We start from the raw sequence: 20644 nt of genomic DNA on the forward strand, positions 1-20644 counted from the left end.
CGTTGGCACTGTTTTCCTTAAAACAGAAAAATCCATACTTTTACCTAGAATGTCAATATAAAATCATCAGTAACTATGGTCCATTTTTATGGTTAAAGTTTATTGCTTCAGTCTCTTTCAAACAATTTTTGATACTTAAACCGTCACAGAAAAATTTATAAAGTTCCACAGATATCAACAATTCATAAATTCCAAGGGGCTTTTGGATAGTCATTTTTTTTAATCACTATAAAAATTTCACTTCCCATTTAAAAAAAAAAGTGCACACACTTACACGAGGCTAACTGCTCATTACATGCTCAGTCACAGGGTGACAGAAAAAAAAAGTCACCACCATAAAAGGATGTCTGCCTAGCCACTCTTAAAACAACATGCCACAGTTAACTTACTTCAGTTTGGACAAGTACTGATAGCGACTACACAGAGACCCAAAGGAGTCACTGATATGTAAGTACTAGATCTTTTGCTCTTTCAACAATTTTTTTTAAAGAAAAACTTGAAAAGCCTAAGTTTTAAGGTAAAAGGTAAAAAGGAAAAGAATCTATTTAAGAACACGCTATCATCACTTCTAACAAATATTATACTGGTAAGTTTAGAGTCTCTGCTGACTGGTAGGTCTAGTTAGTTCTTATAAAGTTGAGTGAAAGCGATAGGTCCCACCAGAAATATCTTTGTTAAAAAATTGGGCTTACTTCGTGTACTTCTGTGTAAACTCACAATGACAAAAAACAATATCAAGCAAAAATAGGCAAATAATGCCAATATTTTAGGGTAACTTAATATGAAAGAAAAGGAACAAAGTTATTTTAACAGAGTATTCCTACGCTATAGGAATTATTAGAAATATAAGATTATTTCTCAGGATAGAATCTCAGTGGTAGAATTCCTAGGGCAAAGAGTATATTTTCTAAAGCTTTAGATATAAAACGGTACTTTTTGGTTTACAAAAACATTTTACCAATTTATTCTCCCACCACCAAAGAGTACCAATCTTTGCTTTTTAAATGCTAAGTCCTACTAATTAGATAAGTGAAAAAAAAAAGTCTGCAAATAAGACTAAACATATCTTTTCTAGAACTTCCATGTGTCTGGGGAAGAAATCACAATGAATTCTGTGCAGTGATTTGGCAATATTTATGTCCAGGTTGGGAATGGTGGTACACACAGAAACTCTTGGCAAAATAGAAGCTGTGAAGAGACTTCCTTTAAAGAGGGGTGAGGGTTGTGCATGTGTGTATTTGTGTGTGTGTGGAGGGGGGGGTTGGTATTTTGTTTTTTTTAGTGTCACTCTGAGTACAATGTGGTGTAGTAAGAGCAAGGGCTCTGAAATCAGGCTCAAATGTAATTTACAAGCTGGGTAGCCCCCACACAAGTTACCTAATATCTCTGGCTTCAGCTGCTTGACTTGTAAAATGGGGAGTATTATAATTGCCAAGTCCTACCAATATTGCCTCTCATTGTAAGTGCTAAAAAACTGTCTCCTATCATTCCTCTCCCATTCCTCTGGCCACTAATGTACCAGAGGGTGAATCCAACAGATATGTTATAGATATTTTACATAAAGACCCTGAATCTGGCTGGGTGCAGTGGCTCACGCCTATAATTCTAGCACTTTGGGCTGAGGCAGGAGGATCACCTGAGGTCAGGAGTTTGAGACCAGCCTGCCAAACATGGTGAAACCCCATCTCTACTAAAAATATAAAAATTAGCCAGGCATGGTGGCACTCGCCTATAATCCCAGCTACTCGAGAGGCTGAGGCAGAAGAATCCCTTGAACCTGGGAGGTGGAGGTTGCAGTCAGCCGAGATTGCACCACTGCACTCCAGCCTGGGCAACACAGTGAGACTCTGTCTAAATAAAAAAATAAATAAAGACCCTTAGTCAATGGATGATCACACTTCTAACTGTGCTTACTGGTGGGACTCCACATTTCTTGTATTTTAGCATGTTTTCTCCCTAAGGGTTCACTGCACTTTTTGGACTAAAACCACAAAGAATACGCTGCTCCACAAAGTATTCACTCACATGTTTATGTATCACGTCAGTGACAATGGTGATGATCTCTTGCATAAATTACTTTTATCTGGCTTCCTAGAGATTATTAGTACCATGACCAGTCACTTAATGGAATAAATATTAACTCAGGTTGCTATATGACTTTATTTATTTACTTATTCTATAGATATTTACTAGATACCTACTGTAGGTTGGTTCTGTAGCATTCTATAGGATAAAATGTTAGACGAGATCAAGTCATCATGCTTAAGAAGCTTACATTTAAAGGAGCTTCCCACCTAATAAAGGCATTTACAAGGATACTTTTTCTCTGCTATGGTTAAGGCCTGCTGGAGTCAGGAGGCAGCCCTGGAAAGTGGCCTGTGTGGAGGATGTGTGATATCCTCCTGTCTGGGGAGTTGACCACCTTCCCAAGAAGTCTGGGCATCATATAAAATGAGATAACACATGCGAGAATCCTCTGAAAGCTGTGAAAGTAACACAGATTCCTGTGGTGTTTTGGAAGCCCAAAGAGAAGAATAAAACTATTTTGTTAAATCTCTGCAAATATCTGAAAAGTAGTTTAAAAAATCAATTAACAGCATAAAAGCTTCTCCTATGAATTCACCAACTGTTTTTCAATTCAAATTTCAGTCTAAATTGTTTTATTATTAAACTATTGTTAAAATAGTAAAATCTAAATCCATTTATAAAACCTTTACTTACTTTAAAATATGCTACAAATAAATTAATAAACTCCTTCATTTGAATCAACATCTCTTCTCCCCTACCCCCATTCCCTTCCCACAGCTCTCCTAGTCTCTCTTGTTCAGATAGCATGAGTTAGTGTACGTTAAAGTTTTGAGATGCCTTCTTATTTTACTTGTTTTCTACCCATAATATCAGATCATGTTGGATATAGGAGCTAGAGATAAAATGTGCTGTACTGAATGTGACTTCTTAAGCCAAACTGCCTGGGTCTGAATCCTGACACTTAACCGCTAGGTCTTTGGTCACCAAAGTGCCCTGGTGCCTCCATTTCACCATCTGCAAATGGACTTGTGAAAGTTCTGAGAGGATTCAATGAGGAAACAGACATAGAGTGCCCAGGGCAGTACCTGGAACACAGTCTGTGCTTAGCAATTTTGGTGATTATTATTCATCAGGGGCTTACTATAGTGTAATAAAGAACCTTTCTTTGAGGATTAAGAAAGCTAGAATGTTGCTATTCTTTAACTAAGGGATATTTATTGAATATCGATTACACATCACCTAGAGATACAAGAAATTAACACCACAGGGTCCCCACTCAGAATACTTCACAGGCTCATGGCAGACAGGGAAGAAAATCAGTGATACAGACACTATGACAGAGCACAGTGCCTTCACAAATACACCCACACTGCCTTTCAGAAGATGGAGAACAGGAAAGCTCCTGGGACATTTGGAACTAGGCCTTGAAGGAAAAATAGAAGCTGAGGATACAGAACAGGGGCTGGGAGACATCAGACAGAGGGAAGAGTGTCACTGGGCAGAGTTGTTAGGGAACACGGAACACCCAAAGGTTATAAGTGATTTTGTAGGGCTGGAGCCAGGGCATGATCAGAGGGAAGCCGGCCAGCAACCCCACTGAAGAAGGAATGGAGCCTCAGATCATGAAGGAACTTGGGAGTCATGACACAGAGCCTGTGGTTTGCCTGGGGTTGGATGGGCCTCGTTTGAGAGACTAGTGGGAAGCTGCTGCAGTGGCTGCGGGCAGAATGGTGGGAATGGCACACAAGCAGACAGACACGGATGTGCGGCACAGCACAGGCTGAGGCACAGGGACTGCTCACTGACCAAAGGCAGCAGGTGAAGGAGAACATGGAGTCCTAGACGCCTTCATGACCCCTGCGCCTTGGGTACCCCAGTAAGATCCCTGAGCGAATGACTGAGTTGACCTGGAATTTGGTTTACCCAGTTCTTCCCTAATTTCCATGCGATAATAGAGACAAAAACGAGATAGAAACTCCTTGAACTTAAAAGAGAAAAGGTACACATTATTTCCAGAAACATTCAGGACTCAGAGAAGAAATATTATAAAGACATAGAGCTTCATTATAAAGAGCCGTTTTATATTATGTTTTCCCACATGTTGGTTCCTATAAATCATGCCAGATAGAAACACAGAATATCTTTCTTACACTAAAACTTCTTACACTAAAAGAATATCTTTCTTATACTTTCTTACACTTTCAATACTAAAATGAGTATTATGGTGGGATTCTTAGTTTCTTGGTTCTTTAAAATATGTCATCTTCATCTTCAATAACTTCCATACTTTTCAATATTAAAGCTGCCAAAAGCCACACAGGGAATAAGTGACCAGTGAAAGGTGAAAGAAAAATAACTGGAATATGTGAAACCCCAAATGTGCAAGTGGGTGTTCAACCAAAGAATTCCCATGCTCACGCACCCTTCCATCATTTCCAAGGAATGCGTTTATGAAGCTGAAGTAAGTCTTCACTGCATGCCCACTGGGTTCAGGACACATATAAAGCACAAAGAGGAAACGGCAGACTGCTAAACACTTTTTCTGTCTTGAAGAAGCTTCTCTGTCTTTTTCTGTCTTGAAGAAGTTCTCTGTACTTGGTCCTGTGAATGGCCTTTTGCAGACCTATTGGGAGCTGGTCTGATCTAGGCTATGCAATGGAATTGGCAGGCCGGTCACAGAGCTCCTCAGAAAGGCTGCCCCAACTAAGCCCCTCAGCTAGTCACACTCCATTAAGCCAGAAAGCAAGTCCCCCAGGGGGCAGGGGAGGTCCCCAAACAGAGAGACCACAGTCAATTCTATGCTGATTATCATCACTCTGGTATGCGTGATTTTTTAAAAGGATATAGGGAATATTGATCTCAATCCTTCCAAACAATGAATCATGGACACAGACATAGCTATCAATTTAGGAATCAAAGTTGGCTGGGAAAAAGTCACCTTACAGTGTACAAAGAGTTAACCAGGCCACAGAGGCATGTACTGACTACTATGGTAGTTGGTTAGTAGCGTATTATTAATAGAATGGACTATCTGACTTTACCAGTGAAGCACCGAGGGCTGTGACTGTGCTGGTCACAGCTCCACAGCAGCACAAGTTCCTCTTGCACACCAGGAATGCACGTTTCCCACTGTCCATTTTACAGGCAAATGGCACCACAATACCTCAGATGACAGCTGTTTAGTCAACTAAAAAGGAGGTGAGAAAAATCACTAGGTGAATGCTAGGACCCAGTATGTGTGACACTGGGCCAAATTTAGATGTCCCTGTTTGAATAAGAAGGTGTTTTCTAATAATTGCCAAATACTTATAAAACCAGGTAACCAGAGGAAGAAGTAATGAATTGGTTCTTTCTTCCCTGGAGCAGGTTTATTCTCAAGGGAGCTGAAACAGCCCCAGCGCCTGTCGTCCTGATACATCTGTGCTTGTCTTTATTTCCTCAGTAGAACCATATCCTTGTAATTTCAATTAACCCTGAGCTTTCATCTTCCTCTTCTTTTCCAATGATTTTATTTCTCCCTACTCCAGAAATGTTTCCTCAGTCTTAACCTTTCCTCAAAGTGGCCAAAGGACAGTATCAGAGAAAGAATCAGTTCAAACAGGACTCATCATTTAACAATATACATACATATATATTTGGTATCTGTGTGGCCCCACCTGGGTGGCTCCCCTGGCTGTTTTCGAAAGTGAGCTTCTGGAAGTTCCTCTTTGGTACATCCACTGTGGGCACTTCGATTCAGGTCACCTCTCTGTATAAGCTGTGCTTAGAGCAGATTTGACCTACAGAGAAGTCACCTCCAATTGATGATCATCTCGGCACAACTTGACTCATTCCAGTAATTGCTAGTGGCTACATTTAAACAGAATTCCTAAGTTAGCCCCTTTTCATTCAAGGTGTTGATGATTATTAAAATAAATAACTATTGGGGGCAAAGGTGACATTTCAGCAAAAAACGAAAGCTATTATTTTAGCACCAACTAAATCCCTGAATATAGTATAGGTTTTGTTCTGTTTCTGTCCAAATTAAAGGCTGAGAAAACACTTTAATTACTTGAGCAAGTAAATTAGGATCACGGAAGGTACATGTCCTCTGTGAAAAATCACAGATCCCTTCAGTTGGTATCTAGGGTAAACATTTCCAGAGTGCAAACTACATTAGAGCTTAGACAATTTTCTTAGATGCTAAATAAATGAGTTTTGGGCGGGGGGGCTTTTTTTTTTTCCTTTTGTGGCTAGGAAGAACCTATCGGTTCATGTCAACATGTCCGGTTATGCAAATATGAGATGATAATATCTCAAGAAGTGTTAGCAACTCTATTAGCAATGAAATAAATTCTAGAGAAAAACACATACAGGCTCACTTCCCAAAACCTAAGTAAAAATACTTTGGGCCAGGCACGGTGGCTCATGCCTGTAATCCCAGCACTTTGGGAGGCTGAGGCAGGCAGATCATGAGGTCAGGAGTTCAAGACCAGCCTGGCCAACTTAGTGAAACCCCGTCTCTACTAAAAATACAAAAAAAATTAGCTGGGTGTGGTGGCAGGCACCTGTAACCCCAGCTACTCGGGAGGCTGAGGCATAGAATTCATTCCTTGAACCTAGGAGGCGGAGGTTGCAGTGAGCTGAGATTGCACCACTGCACTCCAGCCTGGGTGACAGAGTGAGACTCCCTCTCAAAAAAAAAAAAAAAAAAAAAAATACTTTGGAAGATATTTTGCTGAGGAAGAAACATCGTTTTACACACGTTAGGGTAACAGTGAAGTTAAAAAGACCCAATACTGCATGACAGAGGCAAAATGGATTGTCTCCTTTGTTTACCAATAAAAATAAGAGAATGGCATAGACAGCTTCCAGGTGGCTTCCAGCAGGAGCCAGAGGAGCCCTGAAGGCTGCCAGAGCCCAGTTCCACAAATGGAACCTGAATAAGGATCCAGGCTTCCTATGGCCCGTCATGACCTGTGCCCTCCAGGGAAAGGCTCCGTCCCAACTCCTGTCCCTCAGTGTGTGCAGCACGAAGGACAGCTGAGGGGCCACGTGCACCTTTCATTAGAAAGCATTATAAGGAAGTTATAATTCTGATATTAGTGTTCTAAAGAAAAAAAGACTTAGAACAAACATTTCTTCGGGCTTTTCTGTAGGCAATATGATAAATGATAATACTTTCTGGTGTACCTCACTGTATATATACATATCTTAAATAACAGATCAGAAGCTGCTACCTAATAATAATGACAATGTAAAATACTTAAAATATACTTAAGAATAAATAATTTTTCTACCTGAAAATGATTAAAAGATAACATTACTATCCAAATATTGACACTGGTACACTGTAATTCAAAAAGTGAGCAGAATACTGCTATGTACATACTGCTAGGCATGCGAAAGACTCCAGAGGAACACTTCACTCAGATAACAGCACATGCTCAACACTGTAAATTCACCCTTGAGTTCTAGACCCTCTAATGCAAAAAGGTACCATTTCTGTATTGCCAATATCTAGCACATGGAGGCACTAAAAGTCATTTTTCTCCTGAATAAAAGAAAGGACTTAATTCAAGTTTTAGAAGGGAATCCTTAAGATGATTAAAGAAAGATAAAAAGTGATATCTCTGAGGAAGATTATAATAAATTGGGACCGGCTGATATAAGAATGAGATAACAACAGTCATGCATATGAAAGGATTTCCCTCTCAATTTGGAAATCATAAAATTGGCTGAAACTACTGCATTAATAACACAGGATAAATATAAGCAAGAACTAAAGTATTAACTTTATTAGAGTATTAACATATTAGAGCTACCTAGTAGAATCATCCTCCAAGAGGTTAATGAACAGCCAAATGTCCAAAGCATGCATTTTCCTTTACCTAAGATCATTTCCAAGCAATCCCACTTACACGTCCACATTCTGCAAATGCCTTTGGCCACCTCCAGCACAATGGTGGTCAGTAAGGACCCTCAACAGACTACCCCTTGGGGCTCAATGATGTATGGCCACAAGTGGCTTCCCACTTGGGAAGGCACCTCTCCTGGAAGTGGGTACCCCCTGCTCTTAGAAGGTGTCATCTCTTTGCTCTAGAGCAGCTGGGCCATATTGTGCATATGTTGTGATTATAGGTGAGGATGGCCCCTAGAGCCTAGACCACTTTCAAACCACAGCTCACAGTTCTTTAAAGGCAGCGTGAAACAGCTGCCAGTGCAAAGGACTGAAAAGAGGAGGAAACCTGAAGCCAGGTCATCAGAGAGAAGGATCCAGCATGGCCTATAACCCCCTCGGACCCCCAGTTTCATCACCTGGGAAGTAGGTAAGGGTAGCAATGCTCAGCTCACAGGGCTGTTGTGAGGTTTCTTTATGATGACACAATGCAAAGGTAGGCACCTAGTAAGTTAAAGCAGAAATCTGAAAAAGGAACACTGAAGGGCAAGCTTTGAACAGCATGTCAGATGATGAGGTTTTTGCAAGAAGAGCTGAACTAAAAGTTTTTCCATTGATTAAATTTTTTTACCTATTTATTCAGTTCAGTCAATAAACTGAATAGAAATGAACATTTTGAATAGAAATGTTCAGTGTTAAAAATCTAGAATATATCGGTAAAGCCCCAAAATTACTCATACAAAATTATGCAGACATCTGTGTGTGTGTGTGTGTGTGTGTGTGTGTGTATGTGTGCGTATTTGCTTCCCCACCCCTCAAAAAAGTGTGTTGTATATACAATCTGCTTTCCTCACTTAACATAATTCCCAGTCAAGAAACAGGCATCTTTGTTGCCATTTTCAGTAGCTGCACTGTATTCCACTACATGGCTATGCCATAAACTATTTAATCCCTTAATGAAGGATATCTGAACTGTTTGCAAACTATGTTAAACATTTTTTAACTTTGTTCTGAAACTTCTGCAATCTCTGGCTCTACTAGATGCTGCATCTCATTTGGTGATACAGTCAAACACGCATTTGTATACAAACTGGCAAGCAATGGCACCTTATCCTCTGAGTCTTACCTGAGTGTCACTTTCCTAATTTCTACAGTAATAATTATTCATATGGAGGATTAGCAGACTCTACAGTAGTATTTTGTTTTCTGCCATGTATTTTAAAGTCATTTCCCATGAATCTGCTTAGAAATACTCAAAAATATACATTCAGATTTTTGGAAGAAAACATTTTTCACCGAACTTAGTTCTGGTTGCCTATTCCAAAGCTGCAAGCCTTGCCTGGAATTTTCACCTCTCCTGTGTCTAGTCTTAGCTCCTGAAAAGCTGCTTCTTACACGAAGCCTTTCCCAACTAAATGGAAAATGCTTTTCCTACTTTTATTTCACAATGCAATCCCTATGATTGTCTAAGAACCACTCCAATTGTTTTTCCTGTGCAAAATATAAAATTGATATTTGCCTTTTGTTTTCTATTTCATTAATTTCTGCAATTATCTCAATTATTTTCTTCTACTTGCTTTGGACAAACTGTTCTTTTCTTGCTTCTTCAACTGTATACTTATCTATTTTAAATCTTTTCTTTTTTAAATATATGCATTGAAGGCTTTATATCTATCTCAGATTGCCTTATCTGCATCCCACAGTTTTCACAGGTAGAACTTTTGTCTTTTAGTTCAAAGCATTTCAAAATTTCCATTGTGATTTCTTCTTTAACCCATGAGTTCTTTAGAAGAACATAGAATGTACTGCTCTGCTCTTCCTTTTATCAAAGTTTACTCTCATCTAGGAAGCTTTATTGTAGGAGTTTTCCATTTTTCAATTTAGGACTTGAAATTTGTCTTAACATTATTTATAACAAGAAAAGAATTGGAAAGAATCCAAAAATTTATCAAGGGAGAAGCTAAGCAAATTATGCATCGACACAAAATTTCCCTTGTGATTTCTTCTTTAACTCATGAGTTGTTTTCATTTCCAAACTTATCCTTTATCTTTTTATCATTGGTTTATAATTTATCTGCACTGTAGTCAAGCAATGTGATCAGAAAATGATTATTTTCTGAAAGCTTTGAGTCTTCTGGTGACCTAGCACATGGCCAAATTTGCAGATATGCTCATGTGTCTTCAGTACAAGTTCTGTTAGCTTTTAAATCATGTTGAGTAAATCTCCTAAGTCTTTAATCTCTTTTTTATCTAACACATTATAATAGAAATGTGTTAAGATCTCCCATTATAGTTGTGGATTTGCCAATTTCTCCTTTAAATTCTGTCAAATTTTGCTGTTATATGCAAATTTCATGATTATTTTTATGTTCTTTGTAGACTGTTCTTTTCAACCTCTGTAGCGACCCTCTGTATTCCTATTAATATTGAATTTGCCTTTAATTCTATTTTCTCTGAGGTTAATATTGCCATTCTACCTTTTTATTGGTTGGGATTTGCCTGGCATGTATTTTCCCTTGCCTTTATTTTCAACTTTTCTCAATCATTTTGAGCTATAATCTCTTCTAAGCAGCATACAGCTGGATTTCTTTAAAATCTAAACTGATAGCCTCTGACCTGTAATAGGCAAGCTCAACCCATTTAAGTTTGTTGACATATCCCTACCCTCTTGGTGTTTTCCACTTCCTCATTCTTTGCTTTTTTCCCATTGTCTCTTCTCTGGATAATAAAATGTTAATTTCCATTTTTGCTCTCTTTTGCTTTAGGTTACATTTCCATTTAGGTTATAATGATTAACCTATCAACACTGTACAGAATGCATACTTCTAACACAGCATGACCACAATCCTCTGAGAACCCTCAGTGTCTATGAACATCACAGTTTTAAGGTTGTTAGAATGAAGTTAGCTGAGATCCAATTCATTTAATACACAGGGAGAGAAGCAGATTTGCAGACAGTGTTTTTGATCAGGGTAGGGATAGTCTCTTTCCTTAAATATACGGTAGCAACATCACTAGATATGTTGAAAGTGCCTCTTAATTTTAGTGACTTCCAGATGAGATTTATGTACACACAGTTCTTTTAGAGGATTTATTTTCCTTCTAAAAATAATTACACAGGATTTAATGCTCTGCTCTTAAGTTTACTCTCATCTATGGAGCTTTATTGTAGGAGTTTTCCATTTTTCAATTTAGGACTTGAAATTTCTGTCTTAACATTATTTATAACAAGAAAAGAATTGGAAAGAATCCAAAAGTTTATCAAGGGAGTAGCTAAGCAAATTATGCATCAACATACTGGAAGACTGTAGAATATCTATCAAATGTTTATATAAAATCTACACATATGACAAATATGTAGACTGTACTGACATGAAGATGTTCAGTGAATAAAGCAGGAAACAAAATACAATGTGTGACGCTTGCTACTATGCGCAAATGTAGAAGTGTAGATTGCATTCAACTATGGAGTACTTGTAGGTTGATAGAGTTTTAAAATTGAATAATTCCCCCTTGAAGTAACTTAAGTCTTTTTCTCTCTCATTTTATCTTTCTTCTTTTTTCTTTTTTTTTGTCATTTTAGTCATGTTTGTTGTGGTCGTCTTCTTCTTCTTCTTTTTAAAAAGAAAATCTTAACTTTCAGTTCCTAACATGGACTAAGCTTATTTCTCAGACTTTTAGGTTAACACAAATCAGATCACTGTGGTAAGTTCATATTTCACTACATAAATGTGGTGACTGATTTCATTTCCTGGCAGTGATATGCATTTGGTTAAAAAAAAAAAGGTCCAACTGAAATTCAATTTAAAAGCAAAGTTTAACGCCTGTTTGAAATGTGGTGTGCTTTACTTAACCAGACAATGTTCAGAAAAGGGACGGGGAATTTCGGCCTAAAAAGTTAGTGCATTCCCTTCTGTCACAAAAATGCATTTGCCCTATTTAAATGGTTCTGTTTCCTTTGCCAAAGCTTTGACAAAGTCAGCTAATTGTGAGAGTAAAAGCATAAATTTTATTCTGTTCTTTCTGTTATCATATATGTAACCATATTATGCATCACAGTTTTTAAAAATTTCAAGTCATGAAAATTTAAAACTTATATAAAAGATAGTTTGGATTGCTTTGATACGTTATTAAAAAATTTTTAAACTAATGAGTAATCAAACTGAATATATACACTTTTACTTAAATGACCCTTCTTGGCTTCTTCTAGACACCTTGACCACCACCAATGGATATACAAATGGCTAACAATTTCACAACGCTCTCTACAACTCCTCAGGGAAATGACTGTGACCTCTATGCACATCACAGCACAGCCAGGATAGTAATGCCTCTGCATTACAGTCTTGTCTTCATCATTGGGCTTGTGGGAAACTTACTAGCCTTGGTCGTCATTGTTCAAAACAGAAAAAAAATCAACTCCACCACCCTCTATTCAACAAATCTGGTGATTTCTGATATACTTTTTACCACTGCTTTGCCTACACGAATAGCCTATTATGCAATGGGCTTTGACTGGAGAATTGGAGATGCCTTGTGTAGGATAACTGCACTAGTGTTTTACATCAACACATATGCAGGTGTGAACTTTATGACTTGCCTGAGTATTGACCGCTTCATTGCTGTGGTACATCCTCTACGTTACAACAAGATAAAGAGGATTGAACATGCAAAAGGTGTGTGCATATTTGTTTGGATTCTAGTATTTGCTCAGACACTCCCACTCCTTATCAACCCTATGTCAAAGCAGGAAACTGAAAGGATTACATGCATGGAGTATCCAAACTTTGAAGAAACAAAATCTCTTCCCTGGATTCTGCTTGGGGCATGTTTCATAGGATATGTACTTCCACTTATAATCATTCTCATCTGCTATTCTCAGATCTGCTGCAAACTCTTTAAAACTGCCAAACAAAACCCACTCACTGAGAAATCTGGTGTAAACAAAAAGGCTCTCAACACAATTATTCTTATTATTGTTGTGTTTGTTCTCTGTTTCACACCTTACCATGTTGCAATTATTCAACATATGATTAAGAAGCTTCATTTCTCTAATTTCCTGGAATGTAGCCAAAGACATTCATTCCAGATTTCTCTGCACTTTACAGTATGCCTGATGAACTTCAATTGCTGCATGGACCCTTTTATCTATTTCTTTGCATGTAAAGGGTATAAGAGAAAGGTTATGAGGATGCTGAAACGGCAAGTCAGTGTATCGATTTCTAGTGCTGTGAAGTCAGCCCCTGAAGAAAACTCTCGTGAAATGACAGAAACGCAGATGATGATACATTCCAAGTCTTCAAATGGAAAGTGAAATGGATTAAATTTTGGTTCATGGCGAAGTAAACTGTACAACAAACTTTGCTGAACTTTTCTTATAAACCAAAATAATTGTTCGGCTTTCAATTAGGATTCTTTATATTTCTTTCATGGGGCACTTTTCCCATCTCCAACTCAGAAGTAAGCTCAAGAGAACAACATAAAGCAAACAACATAAAGCAAAATAAAAATGAAAATAAATACTTCATTTTTATTTGTAAATGAAATAATACACCAAAAGGAGGTTATCTGTATAACTCTCAATGTAAAAAGTTTTGTTTTAATAAAAAATTTATTAATATTTCTTGCCAACAAATGGCAAAAGAAAAAGGACTGAATAGATTATATATCGCCAGATGTTAATACTGTAACATACTTTTTTTGTAACATATTTCTTAAATCAATATTTCTCTCAATGTTAGATTTAATTCCCTCAATAACACCAGTTTTTTGTTTTGTTTTGTTCTGAGTCATAAAACTTTGTTAAAGAACTCTTTTGGAATAAACAGCAGGAAGCTGCAAAGTTATGATGAGTCTGTCCCTCAATGCTCACTGTCAACTATCAGTGGGAGTTACAGGGAAAAGATAACTGGCAATAGATAGACTTTGAGTTGCAACATTATAAATGATGATGGTGATGACTGAGGCAATAAAAGCACTGAGCTTTTCCCGGAGCTGCCAGCATAGTCTTTAAGGGCCTCTGCTTAGCAATATGAAAAAGACTATATGGAGTTACCCATTGAGAGGAGGGTCTACCTGCTAAAGTCTACCTGCTAAATTCATCTTGAGAATAAAAGACATGCATATATGATTGGTTTTCTTGGGATTGCTAGGGGATCATTTCTCTTTCTTCCCCCAAGTTGTTAGTACCCTGCATCTGTATTTCAATGGTTTGAGTTAACGAGTAAGAGGAGGGGGGTGCATGATGAGCAGGGAAAAATACAGTTGCTACTTGCTTAAATATGATAGAGAGTAAAATCCAAACTTACAAAATTAAGCATTCTTAGGACTGTTTACAATATTATATACTTGCTTAAATGAATATCTGTGTATGAATAGCATGACCTTTCCAAGTAGTCAACTGGTCTGCCAGTTCAAATTTGTTTTATCCCCAAAACTTCCCCAATACAGTATTCTCTGCTGGGAATGATGCCAAGTTTTACAATGGCAGACAAAGAAAAAAATGTTAATTCTGAGTCATACTTTAATTTTTTTTTTTTTTTTTTTTTTTTTTTTTTACAGAAAGGGGGTCTACTCTGTTATACTTTAAATTTTTATTGGACTTTATATCCTGAGAATATTTTCTTTAAAGTTCCTGTCTTACTCATTCTCAACTTTTACCCTGTAAGAAAATTAATCTTCATGGTTGACTCAATACCATTTACTAATATGTTCAGATATGCATTAATTTCACAAAGAGCCACTTGACTTTAAAGCCACTGTCAAAAATAGGCACTGGTCTTTGTAACATATTATGCAGACAGGTGAGACCACATGGATGAAAGTCCAAATCTTAGTGCTTTTCCTTCACTCTACCTCTGAACTTTCCCAAGTGAAGGAAAAGAAAGGGCAAAACAACAAATTTTATGTAAGATAGCACTTAGGTTTAGAGATCTGAATTGGATCTCTAAAGAGGAACCATTGTGAAGACTACTAAAGGAAAACCAAAAAGAGAGCTTCCTCCATTTCAGAGCCTCTGTGTGGAGCCCTGGTTCTGTGACTACATTGGTGTAGAGACGCTTTCTGGGATGTATGAGCCAACACACTGTCTTAGGGTAGGCAAGAGTTCTCTGTGGGCTAATGGAGTCAATTCTTAAGACCCTGCAAACAAGAGTAAATACCTATGACAATTGACAACAGAATACTTTTTTTATCTGTTCAGTATTCTGTCTCCTCCCTCCACTATACCACAAATCTATATAAATGATTTCATCCAGTGATCAGTAACTATACTTCCAAAAAGGTAAACTCTAATCCTATTTCCAACTAATGTTTTTTTAAAAGTCGGTACTCCAATCAAATTTAGCTAATCACTCCCCTTAAAGGCTGCCCATTCCACTCACCAAGCCACAGTTTATACATGGCTGTGGGTACCCTCTTACTGTCTTGTTATTAGTTAGCTTTAAATTTATTTCTGGGCCATTCCCCTAACCAGGGGGTCAACTTGGGGAACAGGGCAGTGCTGTATAATTGTTATATTCTGTTACAGAACAAAGAAGGTGACAGTGACTTTATTAAAGCTATTTAGTTTGGATCAGTGTAAATGCATTGACTATTCAGTGAGAGTACAGTATAAATAGAATAGTCTCAGATGTTTTAGAAATGGCATCATGTATATGTGAAGAGGTCAATAATTTATAAATTGGTCCATACATTATATAACATCTTCCTTTCTACAATCCTGCGAAACAGGTTGAGCATACAGTGTGACCCACACTTTACAAAGAAATCTAAGTTCAGAAGAGGCATCTTGATAAATTAAAGGCAGCATCAGGAATGTAACCTCAATTCCATATGATAGCCATAAACAAGACAAATCAATCATGTGGCCACTGAAAAGGTGTTGGAAGCCTCAACTGCTTTATTACAGGCTAGCAGACTGCATAATCCTTAAATAGGACAAATAACCCAACAGTAGGTATAGATTATAAACTTGGCTAAGCTGTGGGCTTGGTGAGGGCAAGTGCCTCTTCTGTTATAGACACAGCATTGCCACAGAACCTGGCACACTGAAGGTCCTCAAATATCTATTTAATTGAATAGTGTGTTTTGTACTATTACTAACAAGATGCTAAGGCCCCTACTGACGTATCTGTGAAGTTCTTAATTCTCAATGAAAAGAAATATCCTAAATGTTTAATTACATACGCTAGAGCATGTGTGTAACTGTAGACAGTTACACAATATGGAGCATATACCCTTAAAAATCCTGTAATTTAAATTAGAGACATTAAAGGAGAGCGCTAATTAGCCGACAAGGCAATTTAAAACTAAATACAGAAATAATTTCCTTCTAAATACAGAAATAATGTCTTTCAAGAGACAAGGGCAGTCAGTGGTTCCTACCAATGAGTACAAGGTGAGATGTGATTTTAGAAGGGGAAACACTGACCTTAAATTAGCCCTTAAAATGGTCAATTTTGGTCACTTTTCAGTCCATTGTAATTTCTTATTCTCTGCATAGCTAAAAATATTTGCTCACTGGCTATTTGGGTAAAGAATGAGAAAATGAAAAGCATGTGGATTACAAGTGACCTGGTGACAAGGCCATTTTTCTGAACCCAGGGAGGACTACAGGAGTACTCATCAGAACTGCTGCCAATGGAAAGTTTTCATTAAACTCAGAAAAGTGGATTGCTTAAAAGACAGCCCCCAAATTCTATTCGATTAAGACCTTGCTAATCATTGACTACGTGCCACTTTCAAAGTCCTCTACAGGCATCATCTTACTTAATCCTTACTACCTTAGAAGATGGTATGACTACCATCCCCATCTTGCTGATGAGGAAACTACAGCAGCAAGGACACGTGGTGTGGCAGAGTCGGTTTAACCCCAAACTCTATGGCCCCAGGACCTGTGGCCTTACTTGGGGCATTCATGCCACCACTCACTGAAACTTGCTGACTAACTAAGAGGTTCCACCTGTAGCCTGAGCTCCACTCCTACCTTTCCTATGGCCTCTGGTGTCTTGGATATCTCCCCATCACCACATTTGAATTCAGTTCACCTTTTCCCTTAAGCCCTTGAATTTCTCTGCAAACTACTTGTGGTCTCTGTCACCCACACCTGATTATTTTCTCTCAACCATGGAATTCAGATGGTGAACAAATCCCTACCTGGGTACTCTCCTCTTACACGCACTCTTGTCTATCTTTTCTTCTGTCCCTTCCCCTCCCCTCCCCTCCCCTCCCCTCCTCCCTCCCTCCCTCTTCCTTTCCCCTTTCCCCTTTCCCCTTTTTCCCCTTTTTCCCCTTTTTCCCCTTTTTCCCCTTTTTCCCCTTTCCCCTTTCCTTTCCTTCCTTTCTTTTTTTGTGAGACGGAGTCTAGCTCTGTCGCCCAGACTGGAATGCAGGGGTGCAATCTTCACTTACTGCAAACTCCACCTCCTGGGTTCAAGCGATTCACCTGTCCCAGCTTTCCGAGTAGCTGGGATCACAGGTGCCCACCACCACACTCAGCTAATGTTTGTATATTTAGTGGAAATGGGGTTTCACCATGTTGGCCAGGCTGATCTCGAACTCCTGGCCTCAAGTGATCCACCCGCCTCGGCCTCCCAAAGTGTTGGGATTACAGGCATGAGCCACGGTACCGGTCTTGCCTATCTTTTCTTTGCCCACTATCATCATCCTAGTCCAGACACTGGCCATCACACCTCTAATTATTACAACCTCTTTCCCCCAGGCCTCTTGATGAGTCAGAAACTTTAGCCTTCCTTTAGGATGCTGTACCAGAAGCCAGCAGATTAAATGATGAATAATAACAATAAATACTTGCTAACAATTATACAGCATAGTGCTTTAAGCACTTTACATATACAAAGTGCTCATTCAAATCTCACAAGAATGCTGTGAGGCTTGTTCTATTTATCAGTCCCACTTTCCAGATGATGAAACTATGCTCCAGAGAGATTGAGTTACTTGCCCAAGGTCACACAATCAGCAAGTGGGGGAGCCAGGATCTACACTCTGGGGTCTGGCTCCAGGGTCTGTACTCTTCATCATCATATCTTCTCTCTTAAACCAGGAAACATACATGTTACAGGTCCTCAGAAAGCCTCGAAGGAGGCACACACTGCTCACCAAATATCCTCCAGTTCCTTGGGGGTGGGGAGGAAGAGCATGTGACTACTTCTGACCAATGGGTTGGGACAAAAGAGGTGTGGGTCACTTCCAGCCTGAGATGTGAGAGAGCAGCCTTCTCCTCGGCCACAGCGACTGGCAATGTTCTAGATGGTGGCACCTTTGTCAGCCTGAGTGCCCGAATAAGTAAGCGAGAACTCCCACCCCATGCCCCACCCAACTGTATTAGACAAGAGGTGCAAACAAGAAACACATTATGGATTAAGCCAATGTGATTTCAGGGTTATTTCATGGCTGCAACATAAGCTAACCTATTCTGATTAATAGTGTTTAACCTACTTGGAATGAAAAAAAAAAAGACCAATACACAGAGTGTAAGAAAAGAAAAATGCAGACACTATCCAGTTCTCCTGGCAAACAATCTTCCTTAATCCCACTTTCATGGTGTCATTTCATGCTCAGGGATTGAGAACAGTTCCCCATCATCTACCACATCAAGCCCAAGTTCCTCTCCCACACTTTCAAGTCCCTCCAACCTCATTTCTCGCCATTGCCCAATATGTGCCTTTCAAGTTCATCTGGTTGGTTTTGTTTCTGTCCTGTGTGTAAAATAAACATTTGGTTCTCACTGGTGGGATTCTTCTGCTTCTGCCCCTTCTTGTTTATACTTACATCCACATCACACCACCTCCCTTAATTCTTTTTAGACTACTCAAAGCCATCCATCTTCATTTCCTCAACTGGTTTGGCCTTTACAGTGTTATGCCACATAGTTTTAATTTAGATGTGTATTATCTTACAACAAAGGAAGAAAAAAACACAGAAACACTGGCCTGAAGATGGGTGACCTAGTTCTGTCTGATTCCAACCCACCTCCGTCCCACTTTGTCCAGTCTTTGAGCCTTTCTAGACTTCAATTGTCTTGTCAAGGAAGTAAGTGTTAGATAATAGGCAAGCTCTTTGCCAGCCATCATACAGCCTATGGTCTATTACTTCATGTGCAATATTCTTGTATCCCTCAAATGAAACATAGACTCCACTGGAGAAGAGACACTAGCTTTTTCTTCTTTCTATGCTGGATAGTGCTGGGCATGACACCTTGAATACAGACAGTGCTCTAAAAAATATATGTTGACCCTAGGTTATCAAATATTAGCTAAGGGGACTATATGATTTGTAGTTTTAGAGTACGGTGAATAAGAGGTTGATATTATTGTATGTCATAATTTGTTAGGCAGCAACAGATAACTAATATTTGCTTGGTACTAAAATGTTAGTCATGGAAAATATATTAAATTGGAAACTAGAATGATATTTAAATTAGTCAGTTTATTTTCCAAAATGAAACTTTTCTTGAGAGTATAAGAGGAGCACCACTAGCTTTTCCATTTCCTTCCACATATAAAAAAGCAGCATATGACTGCTATCCTACTTGTCTCTGATAATGCATAGCCAAACAAGAGAAATCTTGGCTAACACTGTAGTTGTTAGAAAGAAGAAGCTGTTTAAGAGGCCAATACATTATTTCCTTTTTGTTTCAAGAATTCCTCTTCCTCAAAAATTTTAAAGCTGTTCTCTGTGTGCATGCTAAGTGTGTTGCTTCTCGTAGTGAGTAATGCTCTCAGAATCCTGTCCATTCAACTGCAAACTACTCCAGAGCAGAAGCCATGTTACTTTCTGCCCCACACTACACCTACCACAACTGATCCAAAACAAGAACTCAAGTGTTTTTCTGATTGGCTTTTATCTGTTTTCTCAGAGTGTGAAACATTTATTTCTGGTTTCTGTATCTTATAAGAATGACTTTTCCCAGGCAGATTTTAAGAAGAAAAAAGTGTGTCAGAACGAAACTACACGGAGGCTACAAACGTTTGAGACCTAATCTAAAAAAAGTAATATTTTGATATATTCTAACTGCTTGAGGACAGCAGTTCCACAATTTTCCCATCAAGTCCAGGCATGAAATACCGAATTTTTTGGCAGAGGCTACATAGTGAAAATATATAAGGTTACTGCCTATATTAACCTATAAAAATAAATGCAAACAATATGATGTTTTAGCATATCATGTATTATATATTCAACAGAGCAATGAAAGTATATGCAAGTGCCATTTCATGTATTATTGCCTATTGCTTTCCCCAGTAAGGGAGCAAGGGCAAGGAAAAAGTCCTAAAGTTGAACATTATTGGTTTGTTAAAAGAACAGCAGTTAAGTCTGGGCATGGTGGCTTATGCCTATAATTCCAGCACTTTGGGAGGCTGAGACGGGAGGATCACTTGAGCCCAGGAGTTTGAGATCAGCCTGGGCAACTGGGCAACATGGTGAAACCTTGTCTCTCCAAAAAAAAAAAAAAAAAAAAAAAAAAATGGAGATATGTGCCTGTAGTCTCAGCTACCAGGGAGGTTAGGGTGGGAGAATCACCTGAGCACAGGAAGTCATGGCTGCAGTTAGCCATGACTGTGCCACTGCACTTCAGCCTGGGTGACAGTGAGACCCTGTCTCAAATTAAAAAAATAAAATAAAAACAAAAAATCAGCAGTTAAGAGGAAGATGCTTTCAAAACAGACCCACAGACCTGACACCCATGTGATAAGAAATCAAGTAAGTCCTGGTTTT

At 38.6% G+C, this 20644-nt stretch overlaps 2 protein-coding genes across 4 annotated transcripts in view; one reads left to right on the forward strand and one right to left on the reverse strand.

Moving 5' to 3' along the window:
- Window positions 1–20644, reverse strand: part of UBAC2 (UBA domain containing 2) — a 179416-nt gene that overhangs the window by 76108 nt on the left and 82664 nt on the right. The window lies entirely within an intron of this gene.
- LOC105709126 (G-protein coupled receptor 183) lies at window positions 344–14031 on the forward strand. The gene is made up of 2 exons (XM_012440955.3): window positions 344–447; window positions 12117–14031. Exon 2 carries the CDS (start codon window positions 12135–12137, stop codon window positions 13218–13220), a length of 1086 nt encoding a protein of 361 aa, XP_012296378.1. The 5' UTR covers window positions 344–447; window positions 12117–12134; the 3' UTR covers window positions 13221–14031.

Source organism: Aotus nancymaae, unplaced genomic scaffold (genome assembly GCF_030222135.1).
Source record: "Aotus nancymaae isolate 86718 unplaced genomic scaffold, 86718_ANA_hifiasm-v0.15.2.pri h1tg000048l, whole genome shotgun sequence".
Taxonomy (NCBI): domain Eukaryota; kingdom Metazoa; phylum Chordata; class Mammalia; order Primates; family Aotidae; genus Aotus; species Aotus nancymaae.

What these genes read in the sequence shown, in the direction of transcription:
- LOC105709126 (XM_012440955.3), top strand. Translation starts at nt 12,135, where the DNA reads ATGGATATACAAATGGCTAACAATTTCACAACGCTCTCTACAACTCCT.